The 22,732-nt window shown below is 43.3% G+C and overlaps 1 protein-coding gene across 1 annotated transcript in view; it reads left to right on the top strand.

The window, feature by feature from the left end:
- Positions 1-22,732, top strand: part of SPTBN1 (spectrin beta, non-erythrocytic 1) — a 195,023-nt gene that overhangs the window by 54,325 nt on the left and 117,966 nt on the right. Inside the window, exon 2 of the mRNA XM_037047913.1 lies at positions 1,039-1,236. Coding sequence (XP_036903808.1) covers positions 1,089-1,236 — 148 coding nt within the window. The 5' untranslated portion in view covers positions 1,039-1,088. The remainder of the gene's footprint in view (positions 1-1,038; positions 1,237-22,732) is intronic.

Genomic DNA, 22,732 nt, shown 5'->3' on the forward strand with positions numbered 1-22,732 from the left:
CAGATCTAAAATATGTTCTTACTCACTGTATCATATCACTCCTCTTTTCTTTTCTTTTCTTTTCTTTTCTTTTCTTTTCTTTTCTTTTCTTTTCTTTCCATTATCTTGCCTTGTCTGGTACCTTTTGTCTAGCCTCTCTTACTAAGACATACGCTATGCTGGAGCCTGGTCCTTATCTTGTTTACTAGTTATCTCTAGCATCGGGCACAGGCTGAGCACAAAGTCCTCAGTACATTCTGGTGCAGTGACTGCAAAATAGCTGTATTGAAGGGAGAAGCTATATTTAAAGCTAAATGTACTTCTCTTAATTCTCTGAGGGCACTGTAATACAGTGAAGACTGCAGTGGGCCAGAAGTTGAGGCTTTTGTTCTTGTTTACCATTTATCCCTATAAAGCACTATGACTGGATTCCTGGGGCATGGGCATTGGTATTGGTAGTAAGACTTTTAGAACAACACAGCAGTGCAAAGTAATTGCCGTCATTTTTTTTTTTTTATTGAGTATCCACTGGGCACTGGTACTGTCGTTGGTGGTGTACATTTACTATCTCATTTAATCTCAGACACCAGTTTTCTAATGTATAGATGAGATGTTTAGATGAAAGGATCTGTTCTCTTATGTAACATTTTGTGAAATTGTAGGAGAAGCTGAAAGGTTTTAGTTTATGGTGATATCCAATAGAAATAAATGAGTTCATTCAGAAGCTCCAAGTAGCTGTTCATCCAGCTCTGATAAAACTTTAAAATTGCAACATTTAAGCTGTAGAAAGAAGGAAGAAACTCATTCTTTACTGGGCATCCATCATCTGTTCAGTCCTCTCAACAACCTGTAGAATATTGTTCCTCTTTGATGGCTGGGGAAACTGAGGCTTGGAGGTGTTAAGTACCTTGGCCAAGGTCACCTACATGTTATGAGGCAGTGGTCCAGACACCTGTTCTTGACACATGTGAATTATTTTATCTTCTACTCACCTTTATCCCGGTGAGGACTCAACACACTCTAAATGATTGATTAGGTTTTTCCTTTTCTTTCACGCAGAACTCTAAGAAGGAGCTGATGTGGAGGAGGAGCAGCTGAGACAGTTCAAGATGACGACCACAGTGGCCACAGACTATGACAACATTGAGATCCAGCAGCAGTACAGCGACGTCAACAACCGCTGGGATGTGGACGACTGGGACAACGAGAACAGCTCCGCCAGGCTCTTCGAACGGTCCCGCATCAAGGCCCTGGCAGGTGGGTCTCCTTCGCGGCCTGCCCCTGAGGCCTGGGATGTGTGGCAGTGGCCTGTAAAATCATGCCCCCCTGCCTCCCTTCTGAGATCAGCTCACTTCTGCCTAAACACGTCCCACAGCAGCAAGTTGGCCATGCTGTGGGGTGATCTGTTCCATATTTGGGGAACCGTCAGTCCCCTCAGGCTAAAATGATGCCGAGTAGAGCGATTTCATACAGCCGTTTAAAGAGAGCTGCCCTAGGATTTTAAAAATTTGTGTGTTTTTAATGCATCTTACATTTGAAAATAACGAAGCATAAATAATACGCCAGTGTACTCATTTGACCTGGCCTATCACAGTAGAGTACTTACTTTGAGTGACCCAGGTTAGTTGAGTGTCACATGGGAGGGTTTTAAATATAAAAAACAATAGCTTAATCTTGTGAGGGCGCATTTAATGCTGTAACAGGTAAGGTTGCCATTGATTCACTAAAATTAGCAGGAGCACATCCTGCCTTTGTGATTCCTCACTCCCTCGTTGATGTTGAATACCTAAAACATACTTAGACCATGGCCCTCATTGGGGGGGGTGGAGTGTTTTGCTCTGAAAACCCGGAAGGGTTTCTGTCATGGTGAAAACTCAGCAGTACTGAGTACATGTAGACCAAGGGTCAGGGTGGAGTTTATATAAGGCTTTGCATCTGTACTTACTCATTCAAATTAAATGGTGTCCAAATGAGAAAAGTAGGTTTATGATTCTTTCCCTGATAGCTTTAATTATGACAAATAAATTGTAGTCATGACTTAAACAGGTAAGTTTATAGTTCACTGTGAATATAGCTCACTTTTTTGTTACCTTTACAGTATAATCTAATTACAAGACGTGTATAATTTAGACTTCTCTTGATTGTAAGCAAAAGGAAACCTTAACCCAAAGTGGTTTAAATGACAAAGAGAATTTCTTGATCAAGTAGTAGACAAATTTTAAGCAAGACTTAGTTCTGGACGTACATGGTGTGATCAGGACCCAGTTTCTTTCTCCCAGTTTTCAGCTTTGCTTATCTAGTGTGGATTTATTCCCAGGCAGGCTCTGGGGACCCTGTGGTCCCACAACAGCTGCCCCAGGTCCCAGATCTGTCTGTAAGGACATCTGGCAGGAACACAGCACCTGTGCTTCACCTGCCTGATTGACCACGGCCTGGGTCGTGTGCCCCTGTCAGAACCTCTCTCCCCCTGGAGTCAGAGAAGAGGATGGACTGACTGACATCAGCTGTCAGGGTGTGCTCCTGGATGCTGGAGGTTTCGGGGGCTTGGAGAGCGGGCAGTCCCACAGTAACAGCTTGGCTAGAAAATTCAGAATAGAACATGAAGGAGGAAGAAGGAAAAAGACCTTGGAGAGGCAGCCAACTAAATGCTATAGAGAAATCATTCCGCTGCTTTAGGATAATTTGTTTCTTTTTTTTCTTAAGATTTTATTTATTTATCTTTAGAAGGCAAGGGAAGGAGAGAGGGAGAGAAATATCAGTGTATGGTTGCTTCTCATGTGTTCCCTGCTGGGAACTGGCCTGCAACCTAGGCATGTGCCCTGACTGGGAATTGAACTGCGATCCTTTCGTTCGCAGGCCTGTGCTCAATCCACTGAGCTACACCAGGGAGGGCAGGATAAATTCGTTTCTTGAGTGGAATGATTTAAAGGTCTTTTCTGAACTTGCCTGATTTGAGGGCATAAATGAATGATTAACCAGATAGTCCCTCTAGAGTTGGAGCTCTGTTTTCTAGCTTATTCATTAACATGTAAGCTTATGGAAACCCTCGTCCTGGCTTGTTCTAATGGATTATGGATTTGTACTTTAATCTCTAACCACTTTTTCTTGAATCTTCATCTGAACATTTAGTCCAGTATGATATTGGTGACCAGTTATCTTTGACCATGAGACATTTACTTTCTGGTTCCAGGCTACTATGTATTATCTCTGTTTCAAGGAGACTTTTACTTGCAAACTGCAGAGTAGTGTCTTGCTCTTTGTATCTGTTCTGTTCTACAGTCCCAGAGGAGATGTGCAGCTGTCTTTAGCATTGATCAGGTATCTCTATACGTACTAGGAGACCTTCCCTTCTATGTTAGCTAGGTCTCCGAACTATTATAGGTAAGATGATAAATTGTAAGCACTTAATATGGTATTTACTGTGTGCCAGGCACTGTTCTAAATGCATTGCATATGGTAGCAGTTAATCCCATGCCAACCATATGAAGGAGATTATTATTTTTGTCTACAACATGTAGATGAGGAAACTGAGAGATTCAATAGCTTGTGCAAGGTCGCACGGCTGGTAAATGGCTGAAGGCAGAGTGACTCTAAAGTCTATACTCATTTTCTATATTCAGTAAAACACAAATGAATCAAAGCTCATTGGTGCGGAATATTGGTAATGGGTTAGATAAACATGTTAAAAATTTTTCATTTGAAGGCCCAGGAATGCATCCTGTGATCTAGGAGAAGTCATGTAACCATGACACGTTACTGAAAAGGAAATCTCCCTCTGGGTTAATGATGTTCAATAAATACTGCTTTCAGGGAATTGAGATTATCAGGCAAACCATCTGTTTATCATCTTACCATCTGACTTCCCAGTTCTGTGGAATAGAAAGATCTCTGAGCTGTCTAGGAATTTTGTCTGCCAATAACAGGAGGAACTTAGTCCAGCGGGGTCTAGAACAGTGGTTCTAGAATGTGGGTGGACATCAGAGTCACTTGGAGGTCTTCTTACAGCACAGACACTGGGCTCACTCCCAGAGTCTGATTCAGTAAGTTGAGGGTACAGCTTGATAATTTGGATTTTTGAAAAGACTTTATGTATGTATGTATGTATGTATGTATGTATTTTAGAGTTGTGGGGGCAAGGGAGAGAGAAAGAGAGAGAAATATCAATGCAAGAGAGAGAACACATCGATCGGTTGCCTCTTGAATGTGCCCTGACCGGGGACCAAACCCCCAACCTAGGCATATGGTCTGACCAGGAATTGAACCAGTGATCTTCTGCTTCGCAAAACAACACCCAAGCAACTGAGCCACACTGGTCAGGGCAATAATTTGCATTTCTAACAGATTCCCAGGTGATGCTGTGGTGGCTGGTCTGGGGAGTCACACTTGAGACTGGTGTAGAGTATTGATTGTTGCCTGGTCTACTTCCCTGGGTGTCTGAGACCGTTTTTTCTGGACCCGGCTGAAGTCTAGGGAGAATTAAGTCTCAAACACAGCAGATTATATTGCAGATACACTTTGAGGTAGGATGGTGTGGAAGGCCGGTACTGGATTTTGAGAAGAGGGAAAAACACCTTCCTGTCCCCTACAGGGAAGCAGCATTGACAGGTTCGGCGTGAGGGAGTGCCGCTGTCCGGTTCCTGTCACGGATACATGTCCTGAGTGGGAGTCCTCAGTTAGAGCAGCAGGAATGTCCACAGCAAGTTTCCTGCCCCTCTCAGGTGCTCTACACGTTTAGTCTTGTCTAGACTTCAGTCTGAATTCTGAGGAGATGTATGAAAGACATTAGCAAGAATTTATCTTTCAACAATGTGGAGCATCTTGTATTGATACATAGCTACCACCTTGTCTTGTGTCCTTTACTCAGGGGCTTTAAATGCCCGTATCTCCAAGGGGGTAAGGTGAAGTAAAGTACTTGCTACTTCATCTTCAGAAATTGCTTTTAACTCTGGTGCATTGAGAAATAAATTCTTGTTCCTGGCACAGAGCTCCTAAAACCCTTGGAATTTTGCTGAGTGTCTTTTGTTATTTATAAAGAGCCTCTTTTATCACATTTGGATTTGTGTTAATGAGGTGACTTAGGGTGAGACTCCCCACCTCACCCCCCCCCCCCCCCACTCCAGGCAGAGCTTTAAGTGGACAGGACTGGTCACTGGAAACACCAAGTGATTAGAAGGTGGGAGTTTTCAGCTCTGCCAACCAATCGGCAGAGGAGGCGGGGCTGGAGATCGAGTTTAAGCACCAATGGCCAATGATTTCATCAGTCATGCCTACATAATGAAACCTCCATAAAAACCCTTAAGGTTTGGAGAGCTTCTGGGTTGGGGGACGTATCTGTGCGCTGGGAGGGTGGCGTGTGCTGGGGGGGACGGAAGTTCTGCCCCCTGCCATACCTCACCCTATGCACCTCTTCTAGTTGGCTATTCCTCAGTTGGCTATACACTTGATAATAAACTGGCAGACATAAATAAAATGCAAGTTTCTGAGTTTTGTGTGTTGTTTTAGCACATCATTAAGCCAGATGAAGGGTTTTCACGGGAACCTCTGAATTTATAGCCACTTAGTTAGAAGTAAAGCAGTCTTGGACAGGTGGTGGCCTGGGACTGGTGACCGGCATCTGAAATGGCTGCAGTCCAGTGGGACAGGGCCCTTAACCTGTGGGGTTAGCCCTGGGTAGTTAGCATCAGAATTGAATTCCAGGACACCCCTGTGGTGTCAGAGCGTCAGACCCCGTAAGATGTTTCACGGGGAAGATGGCTTCTTTGGTATAGTGTGTAACATTCATTTTTTTTTTTTTAATGTGGAAATCAGGCCTGTAGTCACTGGTCAAGTGCCAGTTTATTGTCACAAAGATGAGTCTGCAGTTGGTTCACGTCCGTTGCCCAGTGAGCTTTGAATCTCTGCATTCTCGGTAAACTTTTTTTTGAAAGTCTGACTCATATCTCAGTCACTCATCACCCCTCCTGCTCCTTAGCAGTTAGAAACATCAGAGAGAAATTCCAAGTGGAACCACAGCAAACTGAATGCTCCCGTCTTCAGAATCTACCTAGAGGCTCTCCTGGTGAAATTTGAAGACACCAACTTTTTTTCAAAGGAGAGACAAGCTTGATCTGAAAGCATTCCCCTCACACAAGCTGGGGGAAGAGGGCGTCTCAAGACTTCAGCCTGTAAACATTCAAGAAATAGAATTAATGTCGACGATTGCCACATGTTCACATATTTTACATGTACGAGGCTGGGGAGATGCATTCTTAAGTCTAAACTTGAATGTTGACCATTTGCAGCTCAGAAGGAAGAGCGTTGGTCCATCGTGTGGAGTGGCAAAGAGACCACTGCATGCTAACTCAGCCCGGGGCAGAGAGCTGGGAAGTGATGTCTGTGCATTCTTTAAATGATTTCCCACATCCCGTGGTGGCAGACCCACATTCCTGACCTCTGACCCAATGGCCTCAGTAGCGTAGGGCGCACGTGGTGATGATAAAAGTGTATCAAGATAAGCTAGACTTTTGGGAAACCAGCATTTTATTTGAAATGAAACTAAAACATAAAACTATTCTTTTTAAGAGATGTGGGAGGTAAATGTTTTCTTTTTGCAAGTGATAGGTGTTTAGGCTTGTAGGTTTTATTTTTGTGGAATCAACACAAATTAGGGGAAGTAGGAAAGGTAGACTTTTGAAAAGTGCAACATTTAGCTTAAATATTGTTAAAACACTAACTAGAATTAATATTTTTTCCATCAACACTCATAAACAATGAATTTAAAAAATGAGGACGATATAACCAAAATATTTAGTGTTTATTTCTGATAATAAAACTTTTTACTTCCCCAAAAAATGGCATATAGGGGTGGTAGGAGAAAGCTTGTGTATGAAAGAACATTTAAAAGAAGATAAATTAAAAACGAGATTACTTTCAGAGCTGTCACTCATCAACATTTATGAGTTGAAATTTTATGTAAGAGCCTTTTTTCTACTGTAGATGTGGCCAAAAAATTGACCTTGAGTTTACATGACTATGGGTACATCAAGGACAACTGATAGCCATAGGAAAATTAGATAAAAGCACTTAATTGTATCTTTTACATAACATGTATAGAGTAAATAACCATGATTTGTGGCTGTATTTATAGTCCAGACTCCTTTTAAACATGGGTATTTGAGTGACCAAGAATTTTGGTGGAGCATTTAATCAGCTAAAGCAGTGATTTACTTTAAATATTCAGATCTGTGCTGTCCAAAAGAGACGTAATAGTAGACCCTTGTGATTTCAAGTTTTCTAAATTAGATTATTTCATTTAATCAGATTACCTCAAATATTATCCTGTCACCCCATATAATCAGTATAAACAGTTACTTAATGAGATTCTCTACATCTTTTATACTGACTTTGGAATCCAGCCTATATTGTACTTCCCACATTTCGTGTGGTCAGTGGTCACATGTGGCCAATGCTACCAATTCGGGCAGTACAACTCCATTGCCTTCCCCTAGACACTTTCATTGACTAAAACTTATTTAAAATACTCATCAAGTGTTTGGTCTTGGGTATATTTGTGAAGCAGTAAAGTAGTTGGCCATTTGGCTAAATGTGAATTTAAATTTGGATGAATAATTCATCAATTGAATAGTTATTTTAAAAAACAGACCCTTTTCCTTTCTGTGCTTTCCAATAGTAAACTTTTATGAAACGGATGCCAGGATGCAACAAAGACAGAGCCTCCGCAACATCTGTACTTTGCTCTTTCAGGTGAAGACTTCCCACTTGTCTCCATCACTGTTTTTGGATGCAGAAGACAATATTACACTTGTTTAAAAATGCATGTCCCACAGTCCCCCCAGCCTTATCAGTTGAGATTCTCTACTGCGGGAGGGAGCACAGGAATCTGCGCTGTTAGAATACTTTCCAGGGAGGAGGCCTAAGTACTCTCACTTATTACTCAAATCCTGTTACCTTTGAGTATTTCCACCAAAGTGAAAATCAGCTCTTATCTCTCCTTTACAATATTAGCCTTGCCCTGGCTGGTGTGGTGTCGTTGGTTGGACGTCCTCCCCCAGCAAAGCGCAAGGTCTCAGATTCTAGTCCTGGTCAGGGCACATGCCTGGATTGCAGGTTCAGTCCCTGGTTGGCAGTCAGTGTTTCTCTCTCTCTCTCTCCCTCCCTTTCTCCCTCTCTCTGAAATCAAGAAGCATGTCTTTGGGGGAAGATATAAAAAATATAGATATTTTAGTCTTTTCTTTCCCTCAGTCAGTCAGTCACAATTTATGTTTCAATATCTTGACACCCCAGAAGAAGGGTTAATGTACTGCCCAGACTGAGTACAGAGCTGCCTGCTTGCTTGGGGAATGCATCCTTCCGGTAAGCCCAGGCCTCACCACAGCTCCTGACTGGTGGGTCCTCCCTTTTCAGCCCCTATCACTGTGCACACCTTTTAATTTGTAGTGTCCGGGAAAGTGGAAAATTTCTTTGGGCCTAGATTAGCTCTCTCCTGCTAAGTAAAATCGGCGGAGACACTTGGAAACTGTATCCTAAAAAAATTCTGTGGTTATAGATAAAAATATTCAGGCACAGGGTTTTCTCCGTAGGATGAGAACTGGATTCCACACACTGAGAATGAGAGCAGAACTTGCCAGCCCTTTCTCCCAGTTGACTGCAAATTTCAAGCTGTTGTTAAAGTTATGTGCTGAAATTATTTACTTAATCCCCAGAGAGATCGACTTGCACAGAGATGGAGGAACACTTATTTGAAAACCATAAAAGACTTTTAAATTTACCCTTTTTTGAGAGATGTCACTACTTTTTTTTAAATCTATAATCAGGAGTTTTTAATTAAATAGTTTACACACCGGCTTTATCTGTTTTAATGGTCTCTTATAACATGGTAGTTTTACTTAGAAACTTTTCCAGAGTAAGACTGTTAATTCACGTCAACCACCCCCGGTGAAAGTAAATATGTATGAATATTATATTTGACTTTTTTCTTTTCTTTTCCCAATATTTGACGTTTTTCTAGTAAAAGTACAGAGCCAGCTTGCTATTGAATATGTAAAGAGAGCTATAAAAGATGGTTTGGAATTGTCTAAAATAGGAAGTTAAAAACTATTTACAGGAAACATTAATATGTATTAATGTGTAATACATTCATGTATTCAAGTGCCAAGAGAACAGCATAGGCAATTAGTGCTCTGGTTATTGAGAGAAAAGGAGTTACCCCAAGAGGAAAAACTTTTTACAGGCTGGGCCAAGTAATGTAAAGACCGAGGGAGCTTGGAGAGAGATGGCGCTGCCTTGGACCTTGGAAGGGCTGATGCCGTCTCCTCTGAAGCAAAACAGAGGAGGTTCAGGTTCCTGAGGACCCTCTCTTTAAAACAAAGTCTGCTTTTGACCTCTGAAGCTGATATACCAGCTCACACTTGAATTCATTGCTCAAAAATCAAGCTAGAGATTTCTTATGTACACACCCACAGCTCAGTGCCGAGGGAACACTTTTGTGCCACGAGGGAAAGGCTTCTTCATAGTCCGGATTAATGGATTTCATAGCTCTCCACTGTTTCCCTCATTCAGTCTTGAGGCTTTGCCCTAAGTGATGCATTATTTGGGATTATTTATAAGGGAGGTGTGGGCCCTAGTGCATGTTCAGTACAGCACCCATTATTTGGGAAATCTGAATCCGAAAGAGCATTTCATATCAAAGAGGCTCATGAAAGCTGTTGAGTAGAAAGTCTGTTTAGGGCATTAAGTGCAGTCCCAGATGATACCCTCAATTTATTTTCTATACACATGATTTCAGTAGTTCTCTGATCACACATAGGAGCGCAGGGATTTTTTTCTTTCTTTTTGGAGTATGGTTTCCTGCCCCCCCCCTTTCTCCTCACTGCAGTCACTGACCCCTTCCCCACTTTTGAAATCAGCTTGGATTCCTGCTGCTGTTCCTTACATTCCACGAATTCTGTTCACACCTCAGCAATGGCTGAAATCCCAGGTGAGGCACATGACCCTGGCTGGGAGAACCAGTCTGTGTTAAATCTCTTAAGCACACACAAACTCTCTTCACCACCCAGCCCTCATTCCTGCCCTTAGTCTTCCAGAAGCCTGTGTTCCATTCCTCCGTCACCTTGGAAAACTCTTTAAAATTTTTTTTTTAAATTTATTTTTTAGAGAGAGGGAAAGAAGCATTGATCCATTGCCTCTCACATGCCCCCAGCTGGGGACCTGGCTCGCAACTCAGGCATGTTCCCAGACCAGGAATCGAACCAGCAACGTTTTGGTTTGCAGACTGGCACTCACCCCACTTGAACACTTAGGAAACTCTTGATTCACCATTGGCCTTTGCCTTAACTCCTCTTCCCACCCAGTCAAAATATTTTTCTTAGGCCAGTTTCTTTTGAGGAACTCCCATCCCCATTTCTATGAGAAAATCCCATAAATGTTACTGTTGATTTATGTTTCAACTTAGGGAATATAGCCTGTCTTTTGTTGGGGACTGCAAGGGTAAGCAAAAGAAGAAGAGCTTAAGGCTTTTCTCCTGTTACGCTTTTCCTGGCGCTCTGTGCACACGTGCCTGTGTCCATCCCCGTTTGTCTGTCTCTTACATGATTTACGTGCCATAAAATTTACCCCATAAAGGATACAATTCAGTGGTTTTTAATATACTCAGAGTGGTGCAGTCAGTCACTACTAATTCCAAAACATTTTTATCACCTCCCCAAAAGTCTCAAACCCGTGAGTCATCACTTCCCGTTTTCGCCTCCTGCCAGCCCCAGGCAACCACTCGTCAACTTCCCGAGTGTGGATTGGCCTGTTCTGGGCACTTCGCGTAAACGGAATCGTGCAGTATGTTGTCTTTTGTGACTGGTTCCTTCCAGTTAGTGAAATGTTTTTAAGGTTCATCCATGTTGTAGCATATATCAGTACCTCATTTCTTCCTCTGCTCTTATATAAATAACAGTGGTAGATTAGTGAAAAAGAACAGGGATTCTGTGAAAGCTACCAACATCGTAATACTGTGATTTTTGTTTGGCAGTTTCCCAGGGACAGATGGCAGGTCCATTGTAGGTGGGTGTAGACTTAGGAATTTTTTCATTTATCTGGACATGGGCATCAAAAAGCTATCTGGTAGGTGTTTTGTATCTCATATGGTCATATTTGTTGCCTTTATTAAATTTACTACGAAGGACTTTTTTAAAATTAATTAATTAATTTATCTTTAGAGGGGAAGGAGAGAGGGAGAGAGACATCAATGTACGGTTGCCTTTCGCGCATCCCCTGCTGGGAACTGGCCCCTGCTGGGAACTGGCCTGCAACCCAGGCATGTGCCCTGACTGGGAATTGAACCGCGATCGTCTGGTTTGCAGGCCTGTGCTCAATCCACTGAGCTACGCCAGCTAGGGCCAAAGGACTTTAACTCTGTGAGTTTTCTACCAAAGTGGACCTGTGAGCAGGTACCAACATAGGGAAGATAAAAATAAAAAGTATAATTTATATACAGGGCATTTATAAAATCCTACACACTTAAAAAATAAAATATGTCATGATAAGCATAAACTGAAAATATCACCAAGGAGGTTTTATGAGGTCCGTCTGGAGAAACTCTGACCATTGTTAATATAACGAGAACAGTTTGATAGATGTTCATGTAACCTGGCAGCCAAGGAGAGTGGACTGGAATGTGCATGTGTGAACAATGACAACCTCACTGTACTAGTCAGTGAGGGTGGTAGATGCTGTTGAGTGAGCATGTGTATTGTGTGGCCATAACATTCAAAATGACTGAGCAAGTAGAGAATGAATCTGCATCAAATTTTGCATTGAGCTTGAACATTCCTCCATGGAAACTATTCGGATGATCAGAAGGTCGCCGCAGCTGTGGACAACTGGTAATCGGCAGCTTCAACATGACAATGTGCCCACTCACGCATCACGTCTCATGCAGAGATTTTTTGTGAAACGTCAAATTATCCGGGTGGCTCAGCCCTCCTACAGCCCAGACTTAGCACCTTTGACTTACAGCTTTTCCCAAAATTAAATCACTTTTGAAAAAGAAGAGATTTCAGACTGTTGATGAGATTCAGAAAAGTACAACTAGGTAGGGCAGGTCATGGCAATTGGGAGAACTGTGTGAGGTCCCTAAGGTGCCTACTTTAGAGGGGACTGAGGCGTCATTGTCCAGTGTCCAATGTTTCTTTTATCTTCTTTAACAAATGCCTCAATTTTTCATAGTCCATGAACTTTCTGGACAGATCTTATATATTAACATTGCAATTCAGATATCAGAGGTTTTTTTTTTAAATCACCATCTTCAGTACTATCATCATTCAATTTACATTTCCCATTTTTTAGAGAAAAATGATGCTGGGTAGATGTTAAATAGTTTCTTAAAATACATGTTGATTTTTGACACCAGCTTGATTAAAGAAGTTTCAGATGCACGAGACCCAGNTTAAATCACTTTTGAAAAAGAAGAGATTTCAAACTGTTGATGAGATTCAGAAAAGTACGACTAGGTAGGGCAGGTCATGGCAATTGGGAGAACTGTGTGAGGTCCCTAAGGTGCCTACTTTAGAGGGGACTGAGGCGTCATTGTCCAGTGTCCAATGTTTCTTTTATCTTCTTTAACAAATGCCTCAATTTTTCATAGTACATGAATGGATACTTCCTGGACAGATCTTATATATTAACATTGCAATTCAGATATCAGTGGGTTTTTTTTAAATCACCATCTTCAGTACTATCATTCACTTTACATTTCCCATTTTTTAGAGAAAAATGATGCTGGGTAGACGTTAAATAGTTTCTTAAAATACATGTTGATTTTTGACACCAGCTTGATTAAAGAAGATGGTTTTGAGATTCCTCAGCAGGTTGACACGATCATGTTGAATAGTATTCCCATGGGAGGGGCCTGAGTAACAAGCATTTGTTCTGTGTGTGCTTATTGGCTTCTCTGAAAAGAATCCTGCATTCAAAATTATATTTGGTTAATTGTTTCTGGTTATCGGGAGCAGAGGTTCACTTGAGTCATCTGAATCAAGTAAGTGTGAGGTGGGTAGAGAAGGAGAAGTGGAGGGTACCGTGAAGTTTCCAATGCACGAGACCCAGAAATCCATTAGTGACTGAGGCTGCTGCATTCACTGTCTTTCAGATGGGCCACCTGCCTCATGCATTGCTACTCTGCCAGGGGTTCCCTCATAACTCGGCTCACACATGGCTTTAGGCTACTCTAGTTCAAACTCTGTGTCCTGCCAGTTTTTTTCTCTTTTGATCTTATAGCTAAATAACTCAGTGTCCTGGTTTTCTGTAGTTCACATTTCTGTGAGGTCGAGCATGGGAATAGTGAGCATGGAGATTGGGCTCCGATTTGCCCAGATACTCTTTTTATACCAGGTTGTGGACAGTTGGATACTTACAAATGACTATCTTTAGAGGAGATAATCACAGCATTGGTGAAGAGCTGATATGTAAAACATATCAGCCCCATCCATCCACAGCTCAGAGGACATGTGGCCGGCAGTCAGAGGCTGTGATTGGCATTTCTAGCACAGAGTTCTGGTGTGGTAGAAGAAGGTACTTTATATTATTAGGGATATGGGGGAAAGATACTGGGGGATCTTGCATGATCAAGGAAAGATAAACACAATGCGAGGAAAAGGCAACGTGCAGACAGGCCCTGTAGGAACAGAATTAAGGTTTTCCGTATCTCGGTTTCTTGCTTCTGTCTTTGCACCTACAGGGTGATCTTCCAGATGACAGAAAATACGTTGCCCTCTGCCCCCTGGAGTTTCTTATTCATCAGTTCCCCTATTTTTCTAGTTGCATTTGGAAACATTGGAAGGAGAGAGGCTGTCATTTACTTGGCTTTGGTTGGGGGCTGTTCCTGAACCAGCGAACTGTGGTGTGGGGTGTGGAGGGATGTCAGAACCTGGCAGCTCTTCCTGGAACGACATGGAGCTATACTCGAAAATGGGCAGATGACAATAAATAATAAATGTTCACAACACGTTTTCAGATAGATCGATGTTCTTGATTCAGACATAAAGCTATTTTCTAAAATGGCAAGGTGATGTTCAGCATTGACTTAAGTGCTTTATTTCAAAAAAGCAACCAAGAGCCTTGGCTGGTGTGGCTCAGTGGGTTGAGTGCGGGCTGCAAACCAAAGGGTCGCTAGTTTGATTCCCAGTCAGGGCACATGCCTGGGTTACAGGTCAGGTGATCGGCCACATGAGAGGCAGCCACACATTGATGTTTCTCTCTTTCTCTTTCTCTTTCTCCCTCCCTTACCCTCTTTCTAAAAATCAATACATCTTTTTTAAAAAAGCAACTGATAATGTACAGTTTCCTTTAAGATCTTTGAAAACAGAAAGTTGACAAGGAGAAACAAACATTAACTTTTCAGTCTTTAGAGTATGCCTCTGATATGATACTTAGTTTTCACCTAAGTCATTAACTCTTGAATTTACTTGGAGATTTTGTGACTCAAGCAAATTGGGGCCTCAAGGACCAGCACTGTTCTTAGAGTATGATAGGTACCCAGTAATAGAGTAGCATTCCAAATTTCTTAGCCATGTGGTGATCTAACTACCATATTAGCATGCTCCTTACCCACATGTAATCTGTTTTGGGGAATTAGACTGTATAAACCAAGCAGTGAATGTAACAGTGTTAAGCAAAGTGTGGTGACACTTCTCAAAAGCCCGAAAAGCCTTTTCATTCTCTGGCTGATAAACATGTCCATCTTTTGCAATTAGTAATCTTTAAGGGAATTTCCTGAGCTCTGAGTTTTGGCCTCTTTTCTGCATACCTGTGAGTTTTCAGAGCCCTAATATAGTGACGTAATTGGATGATGGGCATATGTTGTTGGGTGAGGTTGATAAAAGTTTGCCACACCGGTTTAAAGTTCTGCAGATTCCTTTGATTTGTTGAACATGCTAGTCAAATTGCTTTATTGATTTTGTCTGTAGCCATGTGACTTTGTCTGTAGGCATCTTAAGAAATAGATGAACCGGAGGCAGGAAGATGCTATGCCTTCTGCCAGGTTCCCAGGCCCTCCCTGCATTACAGGGCACCTGTGGGACCTCCCTGTGAGTCTTCAGGAAACCCAGGCCCTCCCCACCGTCTCCAGCCTGAGCCCCCAGCTGCTGCCTGGAGCCATCTTGCCTGTGTGGTCCACACTGACGTTTTCAGGAAACTTATTTGGACTTTGTTATTCTGTACCCTGCTCCCTTGAGTCTTACTAGTTTCCTCTGTGTGCTCAAGGTGGATGTATCCATATTTTTTCTCTAGTTGATGACCAAACTCCTCGAAGACGGTGACAGTGCGTAGTATTTCTTTCAGCATTCCCTGCAGCACCTCACCTAGGCCTGATTGCAGTTTGGTGCTTTTGCATTGTACATCTCAACTCAGTGCATCGTAAAAAAAAACAACCCAAACACTGCAGAAGTGGACAGTGAGTGTTTCCCCTTCTCCAGACCCATCCCCATCCTTAAAGATAATTCCTTTTAAAAGTGTTATACATGTCTTTTGAGGTGTTTTCTGTGTACATTGTCAAAAACACTTTTTTCCTCCAGTAATGAACAGAAGGAGGACCAGCTGATTATTAGAACGTGGAGTTCAGTCTTCCACCAAAGAGTGTATATGTGTCTCAGGTTTTCATTCTTGCATCATCTGATCTCCCTACTACAGTGTTAACCTACAGAGATGCTTTTCTGAGGTTGGGACATCGTAAGCCAGTACGCACCATTACACAGCACATGGGACATTCTTCACACAGTCCTCTCAGTTTGGCCTCTGCCTCCTTTTGTGCCGCACGTGTCTGCCCCTAGGAGTTTACTCTTTTGGGCCAAAGGAGCTAAAGATTTCTTTAATTGTTCACTCTTTCCTCAGGTCACTGCAGTGTTTCTCGACTCTGCCCCCTTCCCCTTGCGTGTTTCCTGGCCCCTGTAGATGCTTTCTGGGGAAGGGAGCATCTTTAAAGAGGCACCCACTCCTAGGTCAGCCTGCAGTTTTCCTCTGTGTCATCTTTAGCCTTGAGTGGATGGCAGCAGTTGGCATTTGCTAATTTCATGAGTCATTGGAAATGTATAAATGCTGGCCACAGTTATCCTCCTGGAATCCTGTTTTGTGACTTTAAGGACACAGGGAATTTTGCGAATGCAGCAGCCGACCATGACAGGGAATGGAATGCTGCGGTTGTAGCTGATGATAGCCAAAGGCCATTTATCTGTCTCTCAGGCCGGGCTACACACAGACTAGAGTGTTGTTGTCCTCGTTGTTGTTTTAACTGATGTGTAATTTAAGCTGTTTCTTCTGTGGTTCACAGCAACAAAAACAATCTAGTAACTTCTTCAATCTACGGGGCCATTGCCATGCTGTTCAGCCAGCTTGCCCCGGTGGTCGGCGTTCACCTTTTTTCTAGCCAGGGATATGGCTTTGCCAGTTCCCTGGATTGACAGTCCCAGAGCTGGTCTGTGTACCGATTTTGGAGAAGCAGGTTTGCAAACCAGCGTCCCTGCTGCGAAAACACAAAATTGTGTGCCCGGAACTATCACTCTACGGAGGGTTCGTGTGCGCCTCCAGCCTCTGCCCTGCACGCACCATCTGTGGAGCTGCCTGCACGCATTTAAAGGAAGGCCAGTGGTGGTAGGGATGCTTGTAAATAATGTAGAGGTATTCAAGACTGCCTTGAGAAAGACAGGATGGAGGGGAGGCAAGGTTGGAGGACACACTTGATACTAATTCGAAACCCAAAACCCCGGCACTGAATTAATAGGTGCGCTTGTACAGCTTCCTTTGGGCCTTTGCTGAGCCGTAATCTTCAGGCGTATCCACATGTAGGTCTTTTCTTTTTCTTTTTTTCAACTACCTCACATTTAGGGAGCCATTTTAATGGGCACGACCAGCACCATTATGGCCTAAATGGAATTTTATCACGGAGAACAAAGTTTCTAATGTTTTAAGAACTCGAGGACTTCAGAGGAGTTGTGTTGATCTAATTTATAATATTTTGAAAGGAAAACTTTGACCACAGTATCAGCCAGAAATACAGTTTACAGAGCAACCTGGCATGTGCATACGGTTATGTATGTGGGGTAGTTGCGTGTATATCCACTTGCATTTAAGTTTCACAAAGTAGTGTTTACCTGTAGTTGGAATGGGTGAGATGTCCTGATATTTTCCATTCTGTTCCATCTATTGAAATACTAGTGTCGATCCATGAATTAGCTTTGATAACTAGCAGTGTTGGAAGACCCTGTGGTAGCAGGTACATGTTAAACTACATCTACGTAGTCTCTCTTTTTAAGCTTTGTGAATAATGACTTTTTAGAGTGAAGTGGTATTTGATTTTTCTTGCTTCATTAATTTTATTAGTGAATGAGAGCCTGGCATGTTTCCTGAGCACCTACTATGCTCCAGGCACTGGGATTAGTAGCATCAGAAACCCAGAGTTAGGGGATTAGGTGAAAACAAGGCTGTGGCCAAGAAGAAGAGCTTTATAGCCCTCACAGAGGAGAGGCAGTGTCAGTAGATGGAATGGGATTTTAGGCCAAGTTGGTGGTGTCGTGAATGGCGTGGCGGTGCCTGGCTTTCTCAGGGAGCCGTGTGCAGGGGTGCAGAGAGCTCAAGGTGGAACTGTTAGGACTGGGCAAGGGGGGCCTTGAATGCCATGCCAGTGAGTTTAGTTTTTATCTTTTTGGCCAATGACTTTCAACATTTAGCACAGAATCATTTTTATTTTCAAAGAGAAGTTTATTTGTTACCTCAGTATGTAAAATGGGAAACTTGAGACCACCGTGGTTGAAACAGAGTGGCCTCCCCTAGGTTTCTGTGCCCAGGAGTCCCAAGGTCCCCTAGTGACTTCACCTGAGAACCACTGATGTGTGTTCAGAGAATGGTAGGATCCGATTTGTGTCCCATCAGGTACCGGCTGGGCACACCAGGGAGGATGCTTTAGGGAGGAGAATGGCTAGAGGGAGGGAAGCCATTGTAGGAGACTCATGCTTGCCCTAAAGAGACGAGGAGGCCCTGAAACCGAGGTGGTGGCCAAGGGCTTCAGAGAGCAAGGGCTTAACCTGACTTAATCAGAAGCCAGGACCTGCTCTTCAGCCGGCTGTGGTCCGTATGGGAAAGGCAGGAGGGAGGAGCGGGAGTTTGGTTCTGGTCGTGTGAACCCTCATGCCAAGTCTGTCTCCTGGGTGCCATGTACGTGGGGTCGGTGAGAGCTGTGTTGGATATTTTATTGGTCACAAATCTGTAAGGCTCCGTCACGTGGCCTCCAGTTTTCAGGACGGTATCACCTTTTCCTTCCTTCAGATTAGTCTCTATTCCCGCCAGCCTTTGGAAACTGTAAGAGCCCCGAGGCTCCGTCAGTCTGCCTTTTTGCACGCACGTTGGGAGGTATTCCTAGGCCTGAGCACCCGGTTTTTCTGGGTTTGAGTTCAGGCACTGAGGATGGTCCGTCCCAGGGCTGGTGCTGAGATAGGGAGAATGGCTTCAGAGGCCTGGGGTCCTAGAGCAAATCCCTGCTCTGCTGCTTAACTGTAAGTGGGCAGGCTTCTTCTATAGGCTGAGAACGAAAGTATCCACCTGTCAGATTGCTGTGCGAGCTACAAATAATGTGGAAGGTGCCTGGCTTAGTGTGTACACACAGTCGGCCTGTGAGGTGTTGCAACGTTTATTATGAAAATAAATCTTCTGGCCCTGGCTGGCGTAGCTCAGTGGATTGAGCATGGGCCCGCGAACCACACGATCGCGATTCAATTCCCAGCCAGGGCACATGCCTGGGTTGCAGGCCAGTTCCCAGCGGGGGACTCATGAGAGGCAACCATACATTGATATTTCTCTCCTTCTCTCCTTCCCTTCCCCTCTAAAGACAAATAAATAAAATCTTAAAAAAAAAAAGAAAAGAAATCTTCTGAAGAGAGGGCCCCTCTCCCTTTCTTCAAAGAGCCCTTCCATACTGAGAAATACCACCTGAATGCAAGGAGGGAGGATCAGAGCCACAGTAGAAAAGCAGGACCCTTCTTCAAAGGGCACATGTTCTGATGGCTCTGATGGCCTAGAGACAGGGTCACTGTGGCTCTGTGTGCTGTTCCGAGGACATTTGTGACCCCATGCCCTTTCCTGGGAGGCAGGAAAAGCTCTGGAAAGAGACTTTTATTTTTTTAATTAAAAAAAAAGATTTTATTTATTTTTAGAGAGGGGGAAGGGAGGGAGAGAAAGAGGTAGAGGAGCATCAGAGGAAAGTACAATAAAATACTTAAAAACTTTCTTGGAATAGAGATTGAGAAATTGATTCACCTCGTCCCCCACCTCAAATGGCCAAAAATGGAGGGAGAGAGAGGTGGAGGTGGGCGGGGTAAGGCCTGGAGGAGGAGGACGTGCTCACTGTGGTGTAGGAAATCCGAGTCCCTCGGGCTGGCTGTGCTGGAAGGGGCGGGTCCTTCCTGGGGGTCCGGCAGCTTCAGTGCCCTGTCCCTCTTTGTTGGGACAGCTGTGGTTTGGTATCGGGGATAACGAAGAAGAAATACTACTAGCTTTTCAGGGGGATTATTTATAATACTCAAAATTTGTATAGCACTTTCATCTTGGAAAAGATTATAAAAATATTACTTTCGTATTAAGAGCAGTCCTTGGTAGGGGGCATTAGCTACCTTTTGCAGATTTCAATCTGAGGTTTTCTGAATCGGGTTATTTGCCCCAGCCTGCCTGCTTTAGTGGTGCTATGAATCAGAGGCCCCTGCCTTCCCCGGTGATAATTGAAAGCCTCTGATGCCTGTCCGGGGCCTGCCTTTTCCAACTCGCTTGGAAATTGCTGCCCTTCACAGAAGTATTTGTAGGTCTCTGAATGCCCTTTAATTCATCGAAGAAAAAAAAATCTTGCACCTCTCACTACAGTTACACCATATTAGAGAATCACGAGGAAGACCTTGAGATACCTTGAATAAACTTACAGGATTAGAACTGCTGGTGGAAGAAAACTGAGAGCAAAGTTTTTTGTTTGTTTTAAGAAATGAATACTCATTTGATAACATCAGTGGTGACTGAGCTTATTAAAGCCTTTCCCAGTAAAGCCATGCATACTTCTATTTAATAGGAAAGCTGAGTAAAAATCATATTTTACGGTATTCTTTCTATTTCTGACTCTAAAGAATGAGAAGTGTGACCGGTTTTCATAGGGAGGCCTATTGATTTATATATATATTTTAAAAAGTCATCATGGCTGATGTGGCTCAGTGGATTGAGCACTGACTTGCAAACTGCAAGGTCGTGGGTTCGAGTCCTACTCAGGGCACATGCCTGGCTTGCCAGCCAGGTCCCTGGTTGGGGGTGTGTGAGAGGCAACTGACTGATGTTTCTCTTGCACATGGATGTTTCTCTCCCTCTCTTCCCCTCTCTCTAAAAATAAATAAATAAAATCTTTATTTAAAAAGGCTCAAACATTTATTTGTGTTAAATAGTATACTAAAAAGATAATGGCAGTATGAGTTATAATATATGGAGATACAAAATATATCCTAGATGTGAGTATGGTAGGTTGTACAAACAACTTCACAAAAATTTTTTAAAAGTCTATGCTGTTATTTAAGGGAGGATGAAATTAAATAATTGAAGGTATCCTAAGACCTTTTTTTTAGATCACAAACCTTTTTTGTGGCCTTTACAAAAGTGGTGTCAGACAGGTGGCCATTGTCAGTGCTGTACTGTGGTCAGAGATCTGGGTGTCGCTGGGCTTAGCCAGCTGACTTCAGAGGAATCACCTCATCTCTCTCTCAGCCTGTCTCCTCACTTGAAAAATGAGGGAGGGGGCTGGTGAGATAGGAAGGTCCCTTAGGCCACTATTTGTGTGTGGGCTCCTGGGGAGGGAGCAGGCTGACTTCCTGTGGCCCCCAGGGTGAGATTGGCCTCTCTCCCCGTGGTTCCTGGGTACACTGGGAGGCATGATCAGTGTGTAGTAGGTATAGGGAAGATAGCAACCTTTGTCCTTCCCCAGGAAATAATAAACACTGAGCCACTGACTCAAGTCCTAGTCTTCTGTTGATTTTTTCTTGTTAACTTTCTATGTTTGATGAGTCTGAATTGCAGGCTCTTGGGGAGAATTAACAAGACTTTGATTATAATCACTTCCAATTACAGTCCCCTTTCCTGTGTAATGATTTTTGCCATTTGCTCTTCCATAATCTTGAAATAGGCAGAAGGACAGTGTTTTTAATCAGTAAGAACTTTAGTGCCTTAAAATTATCCTTAACAGAAAGCTTGGTCTGTGTCCACACTGACAGGACGTCAGTGTTCTCTGGGCAGAGGGGCAGGCCTGAATCTTTCAGGATGTGGGTGACGGGGTGTCACAAAACCTCAGCAGTACAGAAAACTTGTCTATTTAGTATTAGCCAAGGCGATTCTGTGTGCACGTGGGCCTGTACATGCATGTGCATGCACACAAACACACACATACATATACCCAGATTGTGAAAATATGGACCTGCCTGCCCAAACATGGGTTATTCCTACTGACTATTCCCAAACTACCAGCTGATTACTTTAGTGCTTCACGTGCTGAATCCCAAAGGTAGTGACTAAAAAATAAAGTTTTTGGACAGTGTCTTGAAGGTCAGCCTTGCCGAGCGCATCAGGCCTGACACTAGTGATGACTCTGGTGGCAGCTGGTGGTTTTGCTGTGGCACAGTACACAGATGTGAGCCTTGGAGGCCGCTTGGAGTCCACAACTAACGTATCGGGCCTTTGTTGTAAAAATGAGAGTTGGCGTGGTTCCCGTGGAGTTTTTTTCCTTAAGGGTCATGGAGAGCACTTGGAAGGATAGCAGGTGAAGGCATTGTGTCTGAGCGTCAGGGTCACCGGCTCGGAGGACGTGGCTTCGGGGCTGCTGTTTCTTCCCAGGCCCACAGCACACCCCACTGGAGTCTTCCCTGGAGCTCTCACTTTGTTTAATTGTGGTAGAAATACCCAGCCCCGGCCCCTGGCAGCCACACTCCACTGCTCGTTTCTGGGAATTTGACTGCTCTGGACACCTCATACAGGTGGAAACACACCATACCCATCTTTCCGGGACTAACTTACTTTATAATGTCCTTGTAGTGGCTTAACATGATGTCCCCAAGGTTCGTCCATATTGTATGCTTGACAGCATGTCTTTTTTTTTTTTTAAGAAATGGAATGAATAACATTCCATGATAGTACATACCACATTTTCTTCATCCATTTATTCATAGTGGACATCGGGTTACTTCTACCTCTTGGCTCTTACGAGGAATGCTTCAGTGCACATGGGTGTGCAAACACCTCTTTGAGATCCTGCTGTTGGTTCCTGTGGACATAGACCCAGAGTGGGTGGCTGGGTCATATGTAATTCTATTTTTAATTTGTTTGAGATGCTATCATACTGTTTTTCACAGCAGTTGTACCATCTTACTTTCCCACATCAATGCCTAAGGGTTCCAGTTTTCCCCCATCCTGTACAACAGCTCTTATTATGTTATTAAAATAAGGTACAGTGGAGAGAAGTCACCAAGATGGGCACAGTTCATGTTTGTCCTGACAGACGGTGATTAAAGAGGTCATGGGGATGGTAATAAAATATAGGTGAGTAGCTCAGGCCTTAGTAAAAAGCGTATTCGTCTCTCTCTGATCTCATTTCATTCTGTACCTGTTGTTAAAATTTCAGTTATAATGAATAAATTCATTTGTCAGATGTTTTTTAAAAAATGCCTCATGAGTAAACTCTTCTCTAAACATTATGAGAATAATAAAA

The sequence above is a fragment of the Sturnira hondurensis genome, unplaced genomic scaffold (genome assembly GCF_014824575.4).
Source record: "Sturnira hondurensis isolate 20B ecotype Veracruz unplaced genomic scaffold, ASM1482457v3 Scaffold0006413, whole genome shotgun sequence".
In the NCBI taxonomy this organism is placed as follows: Eukaryota; Metazoa; Chordata; class Mammalia; order Chiroptera; family Phyllostomidae; genus Sturnira; species Sturnira hondurensis.